The sequence below is a fragment of the Nelumbo lutea genome, chromosome 6, assembly GCF_056320005.1.
Source record: "Nelumbo lutea isolate HS-2025 chromosome 6, American lotus-T2T, whole genome shotgun sequence".
Classification (NCBI taxonomy): domain Eukaryota; kingdom Viridiplantae; phylum Streptophyta; class Magnoliopsida; order Proteales; family Nelumbonaceae; genus Nelumbo; species Nelumbo lutea.
Genome location: NC_142689.1, coordinates 11,286,997 through 11,304,668, shown reverse-complemented (window position 1 = coordinate 11,304,668; position 17,672 = coordinate 11,286,997). Strand labels below are relative to the sequence as shown.

The following is a 17,672-nucleotide window of genomic DNA, read 5'->3' as shown; positions in this document are numbered from 1 at the left end:
TTAATTGAGAAGCATGAGTTAAAACTGCAGTTTCACGTGAGGACTTCCTATTGAAGTTGGTGTTTGCAGCGGGAGAATCTTGCGTTCACATATTATGGTGTCGTAACTCGTAAGCACTTAACTGGACTGGTGTGGGAGCCCGGAGCGGCGGAGCCCACAACTGTCTATTCTATTCTCCGTCTCACCGTCTGTCATAGTCTTTTCACGTGCGTTTTTCATATTCATTAAACACGTGCACTAAATCTTCCACACGTGCTTTTTTCCCTTTTTTTTTGTTTTTCCGCGTGCGTTCCGTATAAAATGGTAAGAGTAGTCTTCCTCTTTCAAACGTCACGACTTAGGTCAAGCCTATTAAGTCTTCTCTACTATCCTTTTGTCTTCTCCCATCGGTGCTGCTTTTTTCTGCTTTTCTGCAACTCCACAGACTTGCTCTTGCTCGGTCTTCTACATGGACATTGAGGAGTCTTCCGCTTCTTCTTCTTCTTCCAGCGAAGCAGCAGATGCTACACAGCTGCCTTCCGATGCGAGCTCTCGCTCTCCACCGGAGGTGAGCACGCCGGCTGTGGTGGTAGGGCACAAGAGAAAAGCCGGTAGGAAGAAGTTCCGAGAGACGCGCCACCCTATCTACAGAGGTGTGAGGGAGAGGAAGGGCGGAAAGTGGGTTTGCGAAGTGCGGGAGCCCAACAAGAAGTCGAGGATTTGGCTGGGCACCTTCTCTTGCCCGGAAATGGCTGCCAGGGCTCATGACGTCGCGGCATTGGCTCTTAGAGGGAAGTCAGCTCCTCTCAATTTCCTCGACTCCGCCTGGTTTCTACCTCGTGCTAAATCATCCTCCGCCACTGACATACAGATAGCAGTTCTGGAGGCTGCTGAAGCCTTCAGGCCTGTGAAATCTGCTTCTGCTTGCACCACCTCATCCACCTCATCTGCTTACTTGCCTCAGAAGGTTATTAATAGAACGAAGAAGGTTCCAGAACCTTCCACGACGTTCTTGGATGAAGAGGCCTTGTTTAATATGCCGGGTCTGATTGACAGCATGGCGGAAGGGTTGCTTCTCACTCCGCCAGCTATGCAGAATGGACTAAATTTCGATGACGTTGATTGCCACGTGGATTTAACACTCTGGAGCGACGTCTAACGTACGTGGTAGTGCTCCTTCCCTTTTGTAAATTGTAATCTCCACGTAACTTCCTTTCTCTTCTTTTATCTCCTTCGATCGGTTATCTTCTTAATTTGTAAATTGTAATCTCCCAGCAGCACTATCGGCAATCTTCTTAATTTGCATTCTTCATTTTTTATTTAATTACCCGTTTGGTGTAGATATTAATTAAAAATTGTACTTCTTTTTCTATAATAGGTTACGACGAAACAGGATTCATGTAGACGAGACCATATAATTGATGTGAGTCATTCATGATGATGATGCTCTCTCTCTCTCTCTATATATATATATATATATTCATCATTTTTTTTAGTAATGCCGTTGTGCTTTCTTTTTCTTTTAAATTGGGTACAAACCAAATATTAGATATCCACCAAATATTATATAGTACAGATAAGAGTTTTATGAATGATCTAGAGCCGTTTTTTTAAGGGCTGAAATTGTTTCTATTTGTCCTAATAAATTAATATAATAATCTGAGTTCTAGTTTTAATTGGACCAAATATGAAAAACATGTGATGTGGGAAAGGGATTTGACCAAATATGAAAAACATGTGAAGGAAAAGGTAACGAAAAGTAGAAAAACCTATATAAGGTTTATAAAGATTTCTCTACCTTTATCTTCCTTTCCTTATTTTTTCTTTCAAACCAAGCACAGGCTAAGTGTGCTTTGAAAACAAATTATTGACTATTTTTCTTTGGGAAACGTTCCACTTTTTGTTTATTCTCTACGCTTGAGTACTGTAGGAGCAGTGTTCATTTTACAACATACGAAAATGAATATGACCATTGACCAAGCCTCTTGAATGCCACTTTATAACCGGCTCCATGTCTTACTTTATGACCTCCAGCTCCCGTGAAATGAGAGGCTGATGTATTTCTATATCGTATAGAATGAACAATATTGCTCGGACACACTAGTATAACTCTTCTCTAAACTGTTGTATTATTGTCACATTGTTTTTTTATATTATTTTTCTTTATTTTTTTTTATCTTCATCAAACTCTTAAATCATGTTTTTGTGCAACACCAATTTATTTTCTTTTTCTTCTACCTACATGATTATGAGCAAGGAAGCATTGAACAAGAATAATAGGACCATATGACTTAGAAACCGTTTATAAATGTCTGAATTTACTGAACAGAATAGCTTATTGATTTGTCTTTTAATGAATAAAATAATTAAATAATAAAACATTTGTCTGCTTAAGTATTTGGCATTGGTGCATTGCACCGTTTTCTCATAAAACAGTATTGGACATATGGAGTTGTAAGTGCTTAATTTTTATTTGGGAACCGATGCTGCCATATAGGTGTTCTCTGAAAAGACAATACTATTTTTGTTTGGCATTAGTGCTTGTAGCAATGTTTTTAACATTGATCTATATTATTCAATGTCCAAGATGATGTCACATTAATGCCATATCACTGTATTGCTGGCAACAACATACTGTTTTCTTAGAAAGCATTGAATTTAGCACTGCTCCAGACCAAACTTTGTCGATTTTTAAAATGTTGTTTGAAGTAAGATTATTTATGAAAAAATGATATACCAAATAAGAGGGCATTATTTAAAGCACCACTATCTCTGATATGGTGCTATTTTCTCAGAAAATGGTATTAATGCCAAACACCCACTACAATGATCAAATCCAACTTCAGTTTCAGCCATTAAGGAGTTCACAGCCTCCCTAATAACTTATTCACTGAAAGAAAAAGTAATAAGCCGTACTTAAGTTTACTCACAGCATGAGCTATTATCAAGAGGCCCATTAAAGTTTTCATTAATTAGCCAGCCAAAAAAAAAAAAGGTTTAGTTATGGTGGAAGTTGACCTCTTTTCTGTTTGTTTGGCTTCTTATATTCGATTCCTTTTCCTTTTGACAAATTACGGATTGATCTCCTACTTTATATTTATAGGTGGTTAGTGTATGGTTGAATTTGTTCACCACCACCAATCAAAGAGGTCCACCGTCCAGGCCGCAGACCTTAAGAATAATCTTGGATTTTATGCAGTCACAGGTTATTTGAGAAGTTAGTTATCCCTTCGAGTGCCAAATGAATCCATATGCAAAAGATGGTAAACGTTGTTCTATCAAAGCTCTGAATTCTTGGCGTTGGATAATTAAAATGGCACACCGACAAGACAAACGTCGTCGGCAAGTATTTTTCTTGGGTGTACATCACTTGTCCATATATAGGGCGAAGAATTCAGAGAGTTTGGACCCTGATGTTGCTTACTTGCTTACTCGCATTTCCACACAACCTACCACTAATTCTAGGGAAGTTTCTATTAGTAATGGTTTGATTAAAAGGAAAATCCACTTAGAGAATAGGAAATAGTAGTAATGTTTCTTTCTGTAAGGACATTTGGGCTGGAAATGGTCCTTTTATGGATCTCATGAACCATATTGATATTGATGTAAATAACATGGATTTCCCAGTTAGTAGGGTGTTTGACCCTTTGGAGGATGTAATTAAAATAATTGCCTCCCCTCGGATCTGGCAATACATTAAACCGAGTTTGCTTCCCCATGATGATATGGATGATAAGAGAGTGTGCAAATTAAATCCGGATGGAGATTTTTCGGTTAAAACGACTGATTTAGAGGAATGCCATTTCGCAATAAAACGACTGATTTATTGCGAGGGGTTGTAGAATTGATCCAGCATGTGTTTACTGTAGGGAAGAGGAGAATATTGATCATGTATTTGTTAAGTGTGAATCAGCGAAACAAATTAAAGAATATTTACTGGTGCGAGATCCCATGATAATACTTTGAAGCAGTGGTGGTCTAGTTTAGATAACCAGAATTGGTGTTTCAAGGATAAATTCATAAAAGAGAAAATTGCTTGTTTTTACTACTTCATATGGAAGAACAGAAATAAAAATTGATTTGATGGTAAGTCTAGTAATTCCCAAATAATCATTAATAGAGCATTAAGTTACTGGGAGGAAATTAAAGAAACCATTTCAAGTTTTGAACCAGTATTGGTTAAGTCTTGGGAGCAATTGAGTGGCTCAAACCTAAACCCGATTGCATCAAAATAAACTTTGATGCTACATGTTCTAATACTGGAAGTTGTGTGCCATTGGATGCATTGCTAGGAATCATCAGCGCAAAGTTCTTGAAACCAAGGCCCTTAGGATTGGATAAATGATGATTAACTTTGTTGAAGCATGCGAGGCTTAGGAAGCTATAAATGTAGTGATCAACTACAAGAACCAACGGATCACCATCATAGGAGATTCTAAAATTGTCATTGACTATTTCAAGGTAGATTGGTTCCTCTCTGGAGATTGGAATGCATTATCAAGGAGTGTCTCAAGCTTATTGATTTCTTCAACTTAGACATCAGTTTCAAGCATATGTACCGGGAAGCAAATCAAGCGGCTGATTGGCTTGCCTATAGGGTTCTAAGGTGTCAAGTTAATAATAGAGATTTTAGGTTTTGTGATCTTAGTTTCATTTGTGATGCTGATTTGAGGGGAAGAGCTACCCCTGTCTTGTGTAGCTCAGTCTTTTCTTCCAAAAAAAAAGAGTATTTATTCATATCAAAAGCTACTTCTCATTTGTTTTTTTGGTAAATTACTTAAAACTTCATTTCTTTCTTTCTTTCTTTCTTTTTTTTTTTTTTTTAAATTAGACTAAATCCTCTTCTGGCAAAAATATATCTAATGAAATAATCAAAAAGTCCCTTTTACCCTTACTAAATCTTCAAAATTTCAAAATAGTGGAATCTAACCACTTGAGTGATGCATTCAAGTAAGATGACAGAGAGATGTTGTGCCCATTATTCATTACTAAATAGTGAATGAGCCCCACTCCAAATGAATTTAGGATTTTTTAAGCTTATTAAATTCATCTAAAATTTTGGAAGGTCGATGCCTCTCCTGGGATTCCAATTTCTTCAGCTACGCATCATCATGGCCGCTTTGTCTGTACATACCGAGGAACCTTTAATGAAACGCTGAGTGCTGGTTTAGAAATTCAAAGTTAGAAATCATTGCCATATGTATATAAGGAATCCATCAATATATATATATATATATGACAGGTCCTGCCTAACAACACCGAGTCTACAAGGAATAAAAATCTTGAAAGAATAACTGTTATTTAGCTATTGCATCTCCCTATGTTTATTCAGATATCTTTATTTCCTGATTTCATTTAAGTCGTTAGACAGACATGGCCGAAGGATCTTAAAGGGGTAAAGTTGGGATTTAAAAAATTTAATGTCACATTCATCCGAATCTTAAGAGATTGTTAAAATTAAGAAGTACGGACAGGTCCAATGCAGATTTTTGATTTTCACTTGAGAGCTATAAACATTCAAAAGGTCAATGCATCCATACCTGTCCATGAATTGACATCAATTCTGAGCTAGCACCTATCCCAAATATACTTTGAGCTACAAATTCTGACCTTGGGCTGAACAGTCATTCTCCTTTGTTAAAAGGAGAGGAGGTATTGGTTTGATGACATCAGCCAATAGGGGGATGTTATAATCCAATTTAAAAATTGAGGGGAGGTTTAAGTATTTACATGAAAAATTGAGGGAGATTTAAGTCTTTTACTCTCGTTTTTTCATGCCTCGAGGAGGCAAGGTAAGGTAGGTTTTCATCAAATTTATGGGAGGTTATGATTGGTCAAAGTCTTTCCGGTATTATATCTTTCTAGCATCATAGATTTTTATCGTGGGTTAGACTATGATGCTAGAAAGACATAATACCAGAAGAAACTGCAACCAACCAACCGATATCATAAAAGTAGTAACCAATAAGGTGTGTTTTCATCAAATTTATAGGGCGTTGTGATTTATTGGTCAAAGCCTTTCTATTATCGTGTCTTTGTTTCTCATATTAAAACATGTACATGTAATTTGTAGGGGAGAATGATGGCAAAGAAAGTGCAAAGATTGGATATCTTAGACAAGGTGGGACCTATTAAGGGTGTTCAATACGAATTATTTTTGTTGTTGTTGCAAGTTCAATGTGAATTGATATGAAATGGTTTTAAAAAAAAAAAAAAACACATAGAGGCCTTGTTCATTTACTGGTAAATAAGCTTGGGAAAGTTGGTTGATGGGTATCCTTTTCCCATTGACCAACTTTATAATGTTCTGTTTGCATTTATAAATGGGCCCCATGGTAAAATAATTAAGCTTCAATTCCCCGGGTAAAATGTACCTATCTCCTAGGTGGGTAATTTTCCAACCTAGGGGGAAATTTAATAAAGCATAATGGGACAACTTTACCCATTTTTATATTAGCTTCTTATGGATAAAAATGTCATTTTTTACTTGCTTGGGAATCCTGAAAATCAAAAGAACATGGGTAAGTATACTTACCTTGGTAATGTTACCCAGTAAACATTTATTTTAGGCCTTGTTCTTTTGGCCTATTTTGTACATTTTATGTCTAATTTCTTTTCTAGACTTGAGACTATTTTTTTAAGACCTCTTATCGCACTTTAGTTAAACCTAATAAATTCTTTTTTTTGTCCAAAAAATGCCCTTTGTACATTTTATTCATCATTTATTATTAGTAACACACTCTTACCATACTTTATTAAAATTTTAGAAATAATGTAAGAATTAATAAAGTAACAATATAAAAGATTATTATTTGTATTTTAATATTATTTTATTATTATAATAATAATAGTATTATTAAATTAATATCTTCAATAATAAAATCAAACTAAGATATTGCTTTATTAATTCATAATTTTATATTTAAAAATATTAGTTATTATTTTTTTATTGTTTTTATGCTCTGTTATTAATATTTTATTATTAATGATGTTAATTATCATTAAGGTAAACATCCATTCTCATATTCAACTATGAGGCTAAAATGGTAAAGCATGCAATTCAGTATTCATATTTTTAGAACATCTCTAATATTATATATTTTTCATATTAAAAAAAGCAAATACAATAAATAAGAAGTATTTTTATTAACAATGATAATAAAATACAAATTTTAAATCCACTATCACACCATGCTTTGATTACTTATACTTTTTAATGGGCTATGATAAGGATATTGGAACTATTATTTTTATCTAAAACTGCAACATACCGATTTACTAGTAAAATAAAAACCGAGAAAAAATGAGATAATTTAAAGTTCTACCTCAAATCTGCAATTACTGTATATAGTCCTTTTCTTTTTGGTATTCTGATCGACTTCCAACCGCAATTCCAATCTATGCTGTGCACAATGACAAACTGATAATAAAAAATTAGAGAAAAAAACAACGTCACTCTTAAATTCCTCTAAATAATTCTTCAAACCAACTGAACAGTTCAAAGCTTCAGACGTTTTTTTTTTTAATTTCTTTTATTGATTTTTTTCTTTGTGAGTTTGTGTTCTAGTTGAACAGTGAACAGTGTTACAGTGAAATTTGAAAACGGCTCTTCGGTTCTCGGTTCAGTTCTTTATTTATTTATTTATTTTTTTTAATTTTACGTAAAACAGGTTATAGGAGGTCGTCAATATCACTGTAAACCGTTTGAGTGTTTGACCCTTGAACCCTTAGACCTGTGAGTCTGTGACCATCCAAAAAGGTAAAAAGTGAAAAATCTTGTCAAACTTAGTCTCTCTCAAGTTATGAAAATTGATGAATTGGGATTTGCTCGAATATTTCAAAAATTCTGGGAGATGTGTTGCTGTATTCATCAATTTCGAAGTTTGTTTACAGTTTCGGCTTGCATGTTAATTAGGAGTTCAAGAAAGTAGGAAATTGGCTTATATGCTTCAGAAAAGTATAGGAAGCAGAAACAATGATAAATCTCTAATGGGTTTCGCTTAAATTAATACTTGGAAGTTGAAAAAAAAAAAAGATAGTAAAAGCCATGGGTTAATTATTCTGAATCACTCACCACAAGAGATGGGCCTAGCGTTATGGTTGCAGAAGGTCCAAACAGACTTTTATTCCTAAATTCCCACCCCCAACTACTAATACTTTCTTCTCGTGAAATTCTAGGATGATGGCCTTTCTCTCTGCGCTCTCCCACCACCACAACAAAATAAAAAAATAAAAATCGGTTAAAACCGTTTGAACAGTTAATTGCCCGGGTCAGCGGCTTGCTGACTAAAATCAATGGTTTTTTTTTGAGAAATCCCAGTTTTAGGGAAAAATGGAACCGATCACTTGACCGGTTTCTGGTTTTTCCGGTCTGGTCCAGTTTTAAAAACCATGCCACCAACCACGCACTGATACACATACTCTCTGGGTTCTGCCCTTGACTTCACATTCGTGCCCCACAAGGGGGTAGTCCATAATGCCCCACAGCACATCCCCATCTTGTATTGGAAACATCTCCCAATAACAGATAGGGCGATGATGAGACATCACTGCCACTGGGAGATGTTTCCAATATAAGGTGGGGATGTGCTGTGGGGCATTGTGGGGCTTCCTCCTTGAGTTTCATGCTCCTCATAAAAAAAAAAGAAAAAAAAAAAAAAAGAAAACAAACAAACGTTGTGATCATACTTGAACGCTTACGTAATTTGAACCGGTTAATGCTAGACTCCAAGTAGGCCATAAGTTAGAGGGATACGGGAAATGGCATCAGAGACAGCTTACAGAATAGATTTGCTTCCCAAGATAAAGTAGAACTGTAATTAAGTCTTAAATACACTAAAACCTGTTGATGGCCGGCTTAGGTTTTGCCTCTAAATTAACAGAAAATGTTTATTCCAGAATCTGAACCTGGCCCTTATATAAATTCCGAAGCTTAGGTTGAGCATAAAAAGTTTTACTTTTGTGTAATTTAATAAATTAATATAACATATTATTAATATATTTTTATTATATGTAATATTATTAGGCTGGATTTGGGTTTTGGTTTAAGAAAACCCGAACCTAGCCTGAAATAGTCAAATCTGATTTTAAAGCCCAAACCCATAGGCCTAAAGTATTGCCCAAGCCTAATAAAGCACAGGCCAGGTGAGGCCAACCTGTTAGCTAGCTGAGCCCATGAACAAGTCTAATAAAGTTGGGAACACCCGTTTACATGAGAGATACCATTGTGGGAAGCCCATGTGGACTAACAGAGACGATTATCAGACTTGGTTGAGATGGAATCCCGTTGCAAAGAAACAAGAGGGACTAAGGAGGGGCAAAATTGGAATTACGATAAAATACATGATGCATTTGACATCACGTTTAAATGATCCTTTGACATCCCTAAATACAACATGGTATATTCAAGTAATTTACCCTAAATATATTAAAGCATATATATATATATATATAATTCAAATAATTTTAATATTACAGTGTATTAAAATTTATCAATCTGGAGGAAAATAGACTATAAACACATTGATGATTGCAGAGATATCATTTCACAAATCTCCCACTACTCAAATTTTCATGTTAATAGAATGTGCAATAAGTGGTTGTTCATAGACTAGAGATCACATTGATGCCCTATAGAGTGCACTCTACAGTACATCTCAACCGTGTATTGGAAATATCTCTCAATGGCATGTATGAGATATATTCCCAATGCATACTGAGATGTTCATGTGGGGTGCAGAAGTGAACTCCGTAGACTTGCAAGACATGTTTTATCTCTTTCTAAACCTTGTACAATTGTACCTGGTCTTTACTTGTTTCTTATGTGATTCTGATTCCTAATCTGTTTAATGAAATTGCCATTTGGAGTCAAAACTGATAAATTACCTAATATATAATAAGAATTAACGGCTCTGACAACTTTTGTATTATTTGAAAAATGCAATTTTACCCTAGACTTCAAAGAAAAGGCCAACCGTAAGTAGATAACATCTTGTGTTGGTAATACTATTCACAATGTATTAAATAATGAATAAGATAATAGAAAAATGCTGATGTAACACCATTAAACTCAAAATATTAAAAAATTGAAGTGTGTACCACTAAATAAAATAAAACTATTTAATATATAATTAATAAATATAAAAAATAATATATAAGTGAGTCCCACTTGAAATTATATGTGGGTCCCACTTGAACTTTCCTCTTTTCAGAGAAAAATAATAGGTGAGCCCCATTATAACTCCATTCAGCCAAGAAAAAATGTGTCATCCACATGCTTATGGGTTCAAATTTGGAGCTCTATGGTCTATACTATATAATTCATGTAGGAATGACAAATTTCCCTATCATATATATAATTGTTTATATTATATATATACCAAAATATGTTAAAAACATTTTTATATTTTAAAGTATTTCTCTTATTTTAAGTAAATCTATTTTCTAAAAACATTTTAATTTAAAAATTTCAGAGACTCGGGTTCTGGAATGGGTACCCATCTCTATCAAGGATTGGTGATGGAGGGTCATTTTTATCCCTGATGGGGTTGGAGATAGGGATTTGTTTCAAAGTTGGGATTAGGGATGGAGAATATGATCCCCCACCCGAACCAATTCCATTACCATTCCTAAATTCACGTGTCAATAAATTGGGCCTAAATCCATTTGTAAATGGATACCATCCATCTACATCTTAATCTAGGGGGTGTTTGACAACATATTTGGTTTTAATTTTCCAAAAAAAGAAAAAAGAAATAACGACACCATTAAAATTATATTGTTTTTAATGGTATTGCAGTTGTTTTTATTTTCAAAAACAAAACCAAGCATGTTGTCTAAGACCTCCTTAATTGTGATGTCTAAAGGCCATTGTTTCTTTGAAAAGAAAAAATTTATCTTCATTGAGAAAGGGTTGAATCTGATAAGGTAACGATCCAGAGTTTCAGACTAGGGTTGTGATTCGGGCCAATTCAAGTCGAATATTTGAGAATGCTATGTAGTCGAGCATTTGGAGGTGCACAATTATGACGAAAGAAACTTTTTGTATGCATTTGTTTGCACCTTTGACGCAAGATTTATACTTTTTGTTTCTTGGTTGCACCTAAAAAATTGACACAAAATTTGTACCACTTTCCTCCTGATTTTATTTTGTATGGGACCAGTTTGGGGCAGAGACCATATTCCTTATCCTCAACCCCGATTTTAAAATAAATCCCCGACCCCAATGGAGACAGGTTTCTGATTGAAAACCCGAATCCCTAAAATTTTTAAATTAAAAGTGTATTTCAATCTTATTCTTCTTAAGCAAAGAAAACACGAAAAACTTTTTTTAAGCCCTAAAGTTTACTCTAGTGGAGGGGCCACTATCTTAAAATTTTATAAAACATCATTAAAATTTTATAAACCATTACCTAAAGTACAAAATGCTCTCCTTCAAAAGAAGATAAAACTTGAAATAAAAAGTAAACTAAAATCTTCACTCTGCTCATTTGCATTCAGATCCATTTGCACTGCAAACGAGCAAAGCCTTAGTTGACATGCTGTACAGTGTTATGGTGATAAGATAGGATCTGGAATACAAAATGAACAAGATGGTCTTGTTCGAACGCAGCCCATTCTAATTTACATTGCATTGCTGATAAACTGCTTTGCGTTTGAGCAAATCCGGATCTTTCTAATAATTTAAGGGAAAATTTTAAGCTTGTGCCACAGGCTGCATTTTGTAAGATTGTTAGAAGTATCTATATATATATATATATAAACACAAATTTGGTCAAAATATGAGAATGTAAACTTGGTTCAATTGTGCATCGATAATTTTGTATTGTATTTGATTGTGATGGGTATAAATACAAATATCAAGACTGGAATTTACCATTTTTACATTCACTAGCTTTGAGTGCAAAAGTTTGATTCTACTTTTTTTTTTTTTTTGAGTAACCTGGATTTTCTACCCATATGTACCCACAGCACACTAGAGCTGCACATTTTAGCATATTAAAAGTAAACTTTGCTCCTATTTTGAATGTAAAACTGTCAGGAAAAACAGATTTAGTTTCCGTAGAAAGAGTTTTTCTTACCAAGCATTCAAGCAACTGGAAAAATGAACTGAAATATAAATTCATCTTGGTTCTAATTAAAATTCACATCTTACGAAACACAGCCCTCTTTTTCACACTTCATAATTGATTTCAACCATGAAATTAAACTATTTGGCTTCCAAGTACATATAATTGACTTGGGTTAGCTGCAGGGTTTTGGCCCATGGAATGCTTTTCTGGTACTCCGTATTTGTGGCAAATGAAATGTAGACTGGTAGGTGACCAATTAAAGAGGTCACGACCTAATACTATCTTGAGCAAGGTAGATGAAGAATATAGCACAATCCCAGATAGTGGGGTTAGGCGAATACAGTTCCATTAATTTGTTCTCTGTATATATGGCCGAATACGGTCTAGGGCTTGATAGGATGTCTATTTCATTCTGACCAATTCCTTTATCCTTGAATATGTGCACTGCGAGAAGGATTAGGAGATGATTCGACAACCACAAACTAATTTATTGCTCTACAATATGCAATATGGTTCACAGTTCCTGTATGACTTTATCTACCATTCCAAGGAGCAAAGAGGATTGGCTGCTGGTTGGTTTTCATGAGAGAGTGCTGTACACGTTGGAGTTGGTAGCTAGATAGACAAGCTATGGGTGATCCATGGGTTTCGAATGAAAGAACAAAGGTTGGAGAAAATTGAGATGGGAAGAGAGCAAAACCAAGAAAAGGAAGGAAAAGACCAGCATGTCATTCATATTATTTCTGAGGAGGTGAACAAGGATAGATTAGCTTCCTTGCAACAAAGGATCTTACAAGCGCCGCAGCTTCTAAACAGTTTGGCCGGCAGCCGCGATTGTTGCATCTTTAGAGTTCCTCAGAGCCTCATCGATATCAATGGGCAGGCCTACCAACCTCTTATTGTCTCAATAGGCCCTTACCACCGTGGCGAAGAGCACCTGAAAATGATTGAAGAGCACAAATGGCGCTTCTTAGGCTCCTTTCTTTCTCGAACACAAAGGAGCCTAGACGACTACTTGACTGACCTGAAGAAATTAGAGGACAAGGCAAGAAAGTGTTATTCAGAGACCATTATCCTCGACAGCGATGAGTTTGTTGAGATGATGGTATTAGATGGGTGCTTTGCGATCGAGCTTTTTCGCATAGTTGGGAAGTCTGTGAAAGCTTCCCTCAATGACCCTCTCTTTGCCATGTCATGGGTGCTTCCTTTTCTCTTGAGAGACCTACTTAGGCTAGAGAACCAACTTCCCTTCTTTGTTCTCCAACGCTTGTTTGATCTATCAGAAAAGGAAAATATTGGTCTCTCCCTTGTCACACTTGCCTTGTTGTTCTTTGACTATGCCTTCGATTTCCTCGACTCTGTAGGTCGAACACTTAACGATCAAGTAGTTATTGACAAGTTCAACAACCTCCAGGGAAAACATCTACTCGATTTATTCCGCTCAAGCTTCATCTCAGAAACTGAAGAAAAGCTGAAGAAAGACACCCCTATAAACAAAGTCGCCATCCCAGCATCTCAACAAAAGCAGATGAAGAAGAAGAAACCCAAAACCCAGGTGATTCAATGCGTAACAAAGCTCCGCAAGGCGGGAATCCAGTTCAAATCAGTGGAAACAGGTAGTTTTCTGGATGTAGAATTCAGAAATGGGGTCTTAAAAATGCCCAAGATAACGATGGATGATTTCATGAGCTCGTTCATCCTCAACTGCGTCGCCTTTGAGCAATGCTACAAGTACTGCACCACACACATCACCGCTTACGCAACTCTAATGGACTGCTTAATTGACACAACCAAGGATGTTGGATATCTTTGTGATTATAATGTTATTCAGAATTACTTTGGAACGGATGCAGAAGTCGTTGGTTTCTTCAATAATCTAGGGAAAGATACGACGCTGGACATTCAGGATTGTTACCTCACCAAACTGTTCGACGACGTGAACCACTATTACTACAACAATTGGCATGTCTACTGGGCGAGCTTCAAGCATACATATTTTGATACTCCATGGTCATTCATTTCAGCGGTAGCTGCTGTTGTGCTTCTTCTCCTAACCATGGCTCAGACCTTCTTCACCGTTTATCCTTATTTTCGCCCTCCTAATTAAGGAGTGAGACCAGAGAGACAGGTACGTAGTACTAAATGCACACTACCTGATACTTAGACCCCATTAATGGTACCATGTAAACAACATAGTGCTATAATCTTGTACACTAATTTAGACCGATAATATATAAAGGTTGCGCCTAAGAGTACTTACACATTTTCTTACATGCATGGATGCAACATTTACAGTCTAGATGCTTTTCTGGATCCATGAAACATGCTTCATAAATTACAGTTTCAGTTATAAATTAGTATTTATGGGTAATTGGTTTTTAATGATTGTTGAGCAAAGGCTTAAGCTGTGTTAGGTGGGGTCACTTAAATAGATTTTTATGTTTTAACATGACCCCTCATGTAAAAGCTTATTGGGTTTGAAGCATGAACAAGCGCATGACCACCTATAACTTTGATGAAATTTATTTAATTATAATGAGGGTGACAAGGATTGAAACTAGACGACTTGGTCAAATAGGCTATAATACCATCTTAAAGAACAATTCAGTTTAAAAGATTAAACTATTATGTGAGGACTCTAAATAAGATTTTATTCACTTACATTGGCATGACTTGTTTGTCCGTTGACATTGAATTTGAATCAGAATATTACCAAATTAAGGTGATCTGAATTTGATATGGTTACAATTAAATCAATTATTTAAACATTTTTGTTTATGGATTGAGTATAGATTTACTGCAATTTGATTTGATAATACTTAAACATTTATTTTTATGCTTATATCTAAAATAATTAATATGTATCTATCATTGAAGTTGGTTTTAACATTGTATCGTTTGGTGATGAGGCCCAAGTCTCAATAAAAGTTATTTTGTTTGTGATACATAGTTCCAAACAAATTTTTAAAAGGTTAAAGGAAAAGACAAGATAGCTGCTATGTGCCGAAAAGGTGAGGTGTAAACCTCAAATTATAAATATAATTTTTTTTTTACTTTTTATGTTATATATAAATACAATGTATGTATGTATGTATATATATGCACACAATTTATTTTATAACAAAGTTACGCTTTATGTTATATATATATATATATAGCATGAATCTTATATTTTTTAATTTTTATTTTCTTTTTTGTTTTATGTTCATAACCTTCTATATCTAAATTAAATAATCTATACATATATTAAAATTATTTGTAATATTTTATACATTTAAGGATACAATTTATTTATTATATATCAAGTTTTCTGTTTATATTGATATTTAGTTGTCTTAAAATTAATCATATGTTCTTGGAATTTGATTTTTTACTTCTTTTGTGGTCATAATTTACTAGAATAAAGTAATCTATTTATTTAATTTGAATATTTCATAGTTTATTCATAAAACAAAATAAGTTTATTTCTAATTTCTTTATATATTTTCAAATACAATTTTCTTTTCATATTTAATTTATACATTTACTTTCTATTAAATTATATTTTTTAATATGATACTTTTTCAAATTTATTTTACATATATAACCTTTTTGCATAAATAAAATAATACCATTACTTAATTTACATATGTGATTATATTCTATTTTTTTTTCTTCATTATAACCTAATTTATAACTGTTGAAGAATTAAAACTAGCAAAAGGGTCTACCTTCGGCTGGTCGGCCTAATAAAGAAAAAATTGTCCGTACAAGGGTATTTTGTTTGAAGGTAATTAGATTAGGGCATCAGAAAGAAACCCTACTCTAACAAAGTAACATATGTACATTTCGTAAGAGAAAATAAACGAGATATTTTTGGGTTAAAAGAAATTTATGAAATATTTTTTGGTTTAAATTGTTTTGTTTTATTTATAGACAACTAAAGAATCAAGTTTTCTTGAATTTTAGGGAGTGGTTATAACTTGTTTAAAATATTTTTTCTTTTTATTTTTCAGTTTTAGTGCTTTTTATATGCCTCTTAAAAATAGATGATGTAGCCTATTAGCACAGGGGCAAGGCACCGAGGCCCAGTGTTTTGGCTCTGTCGTAGTGAATCATCTCAAAGCCTTAAAACCATGGTTCTAAGTTTTTTTTTTTTTTTTTTTTTTTTAATAACAAACAAAATTTTAGTTATTTTTAGTTTAGTTTTATTAAAAACATTGTTCCATATCAATCTGGAATCCAAAATTCTAAATTCAATGAATTAGATTAATTATATTCTATTCTAATCCAAATTGCTCAATTTAAATCCCATTTTACATGAAGGGGGCGCTTTGTAACTCATCCTGATCCAGCTGCTATTGGAGGTTTGTTCCACTCCACCTTGGTTCATTAACTTGCTTGCGCCCAATAATTGCAGGAGGTCGTTCCTCTCTTTTGCATCAGTCTCGATCGGTTAATCATATTCAAAGGCATGAGACGAACCAGGCTGCTTATACCCTTTCTAAACTTGCGATTGGTTGCTTATACCCTTTCGATCGATTGAGGAGGCTCTCAACCATGTGTTGCCATATATATATATATATATATATTCAATGACACTACTGGCTGAATGTGTTAGAGAATAAAAACCTATTAGGGACTTTAACTAATTAAAATAGTTTAAACTTTTATATAAGTTGAACGGTTGAGATGGCACCAAAGTTTATTTAACCAAACGGTCTAATGTGCAATTTTTGTCAATTTAATTGTAATTAATTAAATTTTAACACAAGATATAAATGGACTGGACTTGTATTTCTCCACGCTTTAATGAGCTTTCGCCTGAAAAGACTAAACCAATTCACTATTCAAGGAGCCCAGATTTCCTACTCACTTTTTCTATCCACTTTTTACCTGCGATAAATTGGAGTCCTGCACCTCATAATAAAGATGTGTGGCTCCAATTCAGAGCAGATAAAGAGTGATTAGAAAAAGTGGGTAGAAAATCCCGAGTGCTGAAAAGTTATTTGAAAATGGAATTGGCCATAGAGCTAGCCTTTCATTCAATTCATTTAATGGAGAAAAGCAGCTAACTATATATCCACGTAGCACCAAAGCATACCATGCGTACCTTTAATCTTAATTTAACAAGAATGATCAGGAATCGAAGACTTTGTCAACCACCCACCTATATTGATTGTTGACTTTGTCAAGGGAGACTTCTTGTCTGTCATAAAATTCCACGGACGGCATTTTCGTCAATGAGATGAAAGCACACTAAGATGGTATGTTGTAGGAACATAGTTCTGCAATCAAGCTCTCATAAGTTATTAACTATTTATGTGTAGCTAGGCAGCCATGGAGGAGAAAATTTTCTATGGGGATTTTTATCTTTAGTTGATAATATTTTGAATCACACTAAGATGGTATGTTGAAGTATCAATATTTGTACTTGGTTCTTAACATTGGAAATTGGGAAAATAAGGTGTTTTGCACAATTGTTTATTATAGTGTAGAACACATAAGCATCACATAAGACACTCAAAGTGGAAGAATACTCATGTTGGAGGAAATGCTACAAAAGGTATTTCCTCTAGAACCCCTAAATATGCACAAAACCCAACCTGATGGCAAAATGTTTGAATTTGAAATACCCAATTA

At 34.4% G+C, this 17,672-nt stretch overlaps 1 protein-coding gene and 1 pseudogene across 4 annotated transcripts; both read left to right on the top strand.

Moving 5' to 3' along the window:
• Positions 1–330: 330 nt before the first annotated feature.
• Positions 331–3,639, top strand: LOC148847322 (dehydration-responsive element-binding protein 1B pseudogene; annotated as a pseudogene). Of its 3 annotated transcripts, none has more exons than XR_016100502.1 (3): positions 331–1,139; positions 1,358–1,402; positions 3,083–3,639. The product of XR_016100502.1 is annotated as a dehydration-responsive element-binding protein 1B pseudogene, transcript variant X3 (transcript). The 3 variants fall into 3 exon arrangements; XR_016100501.1 differs by having other exon boundaries at positions 331–1,146; XR_016100500.1 differs by lacking the exon at positions 3,083–3,639 and having other exon boundaries at positions 331–1,146; positions 1,358–1,478.
• An 8,980-nt stretch (positions 3,640–12,619) lies between these two features.
• LOC148847321 (UPF0481 protein At3g47200-like) lies at positions 12,620–16,762 on the top strand. The gene is made up of 2 exons (XM_088951605.1): positions 12,620–14,178; positions 16,450–16,762. The coding sequence occupies exon 1, from the start codon at positions 12,703–12,705 to the stop codon at positions 14,155–14,157; it is 1,455 nt and encodes a 484-aa protein (XP_088807731.1). The 5' UTR covers positions 12,620–12,702; the 3' UTR covers positions 14,158–14,178; positions 16,450–16,762.
• The last annotated feature ends 910 nt before the right edge of the window (positions 16,763–17,672 follow it).

Excerpts from the sequence above, each read along its gene's own strand:
- LOC148847321 (XM_088951605.1), top strand. The coding sequence starts at position 12,703 with ATGAAAGAACAAAGGTTGGAGAAAATTGAGATGGGAAGAGAGCAAAAC.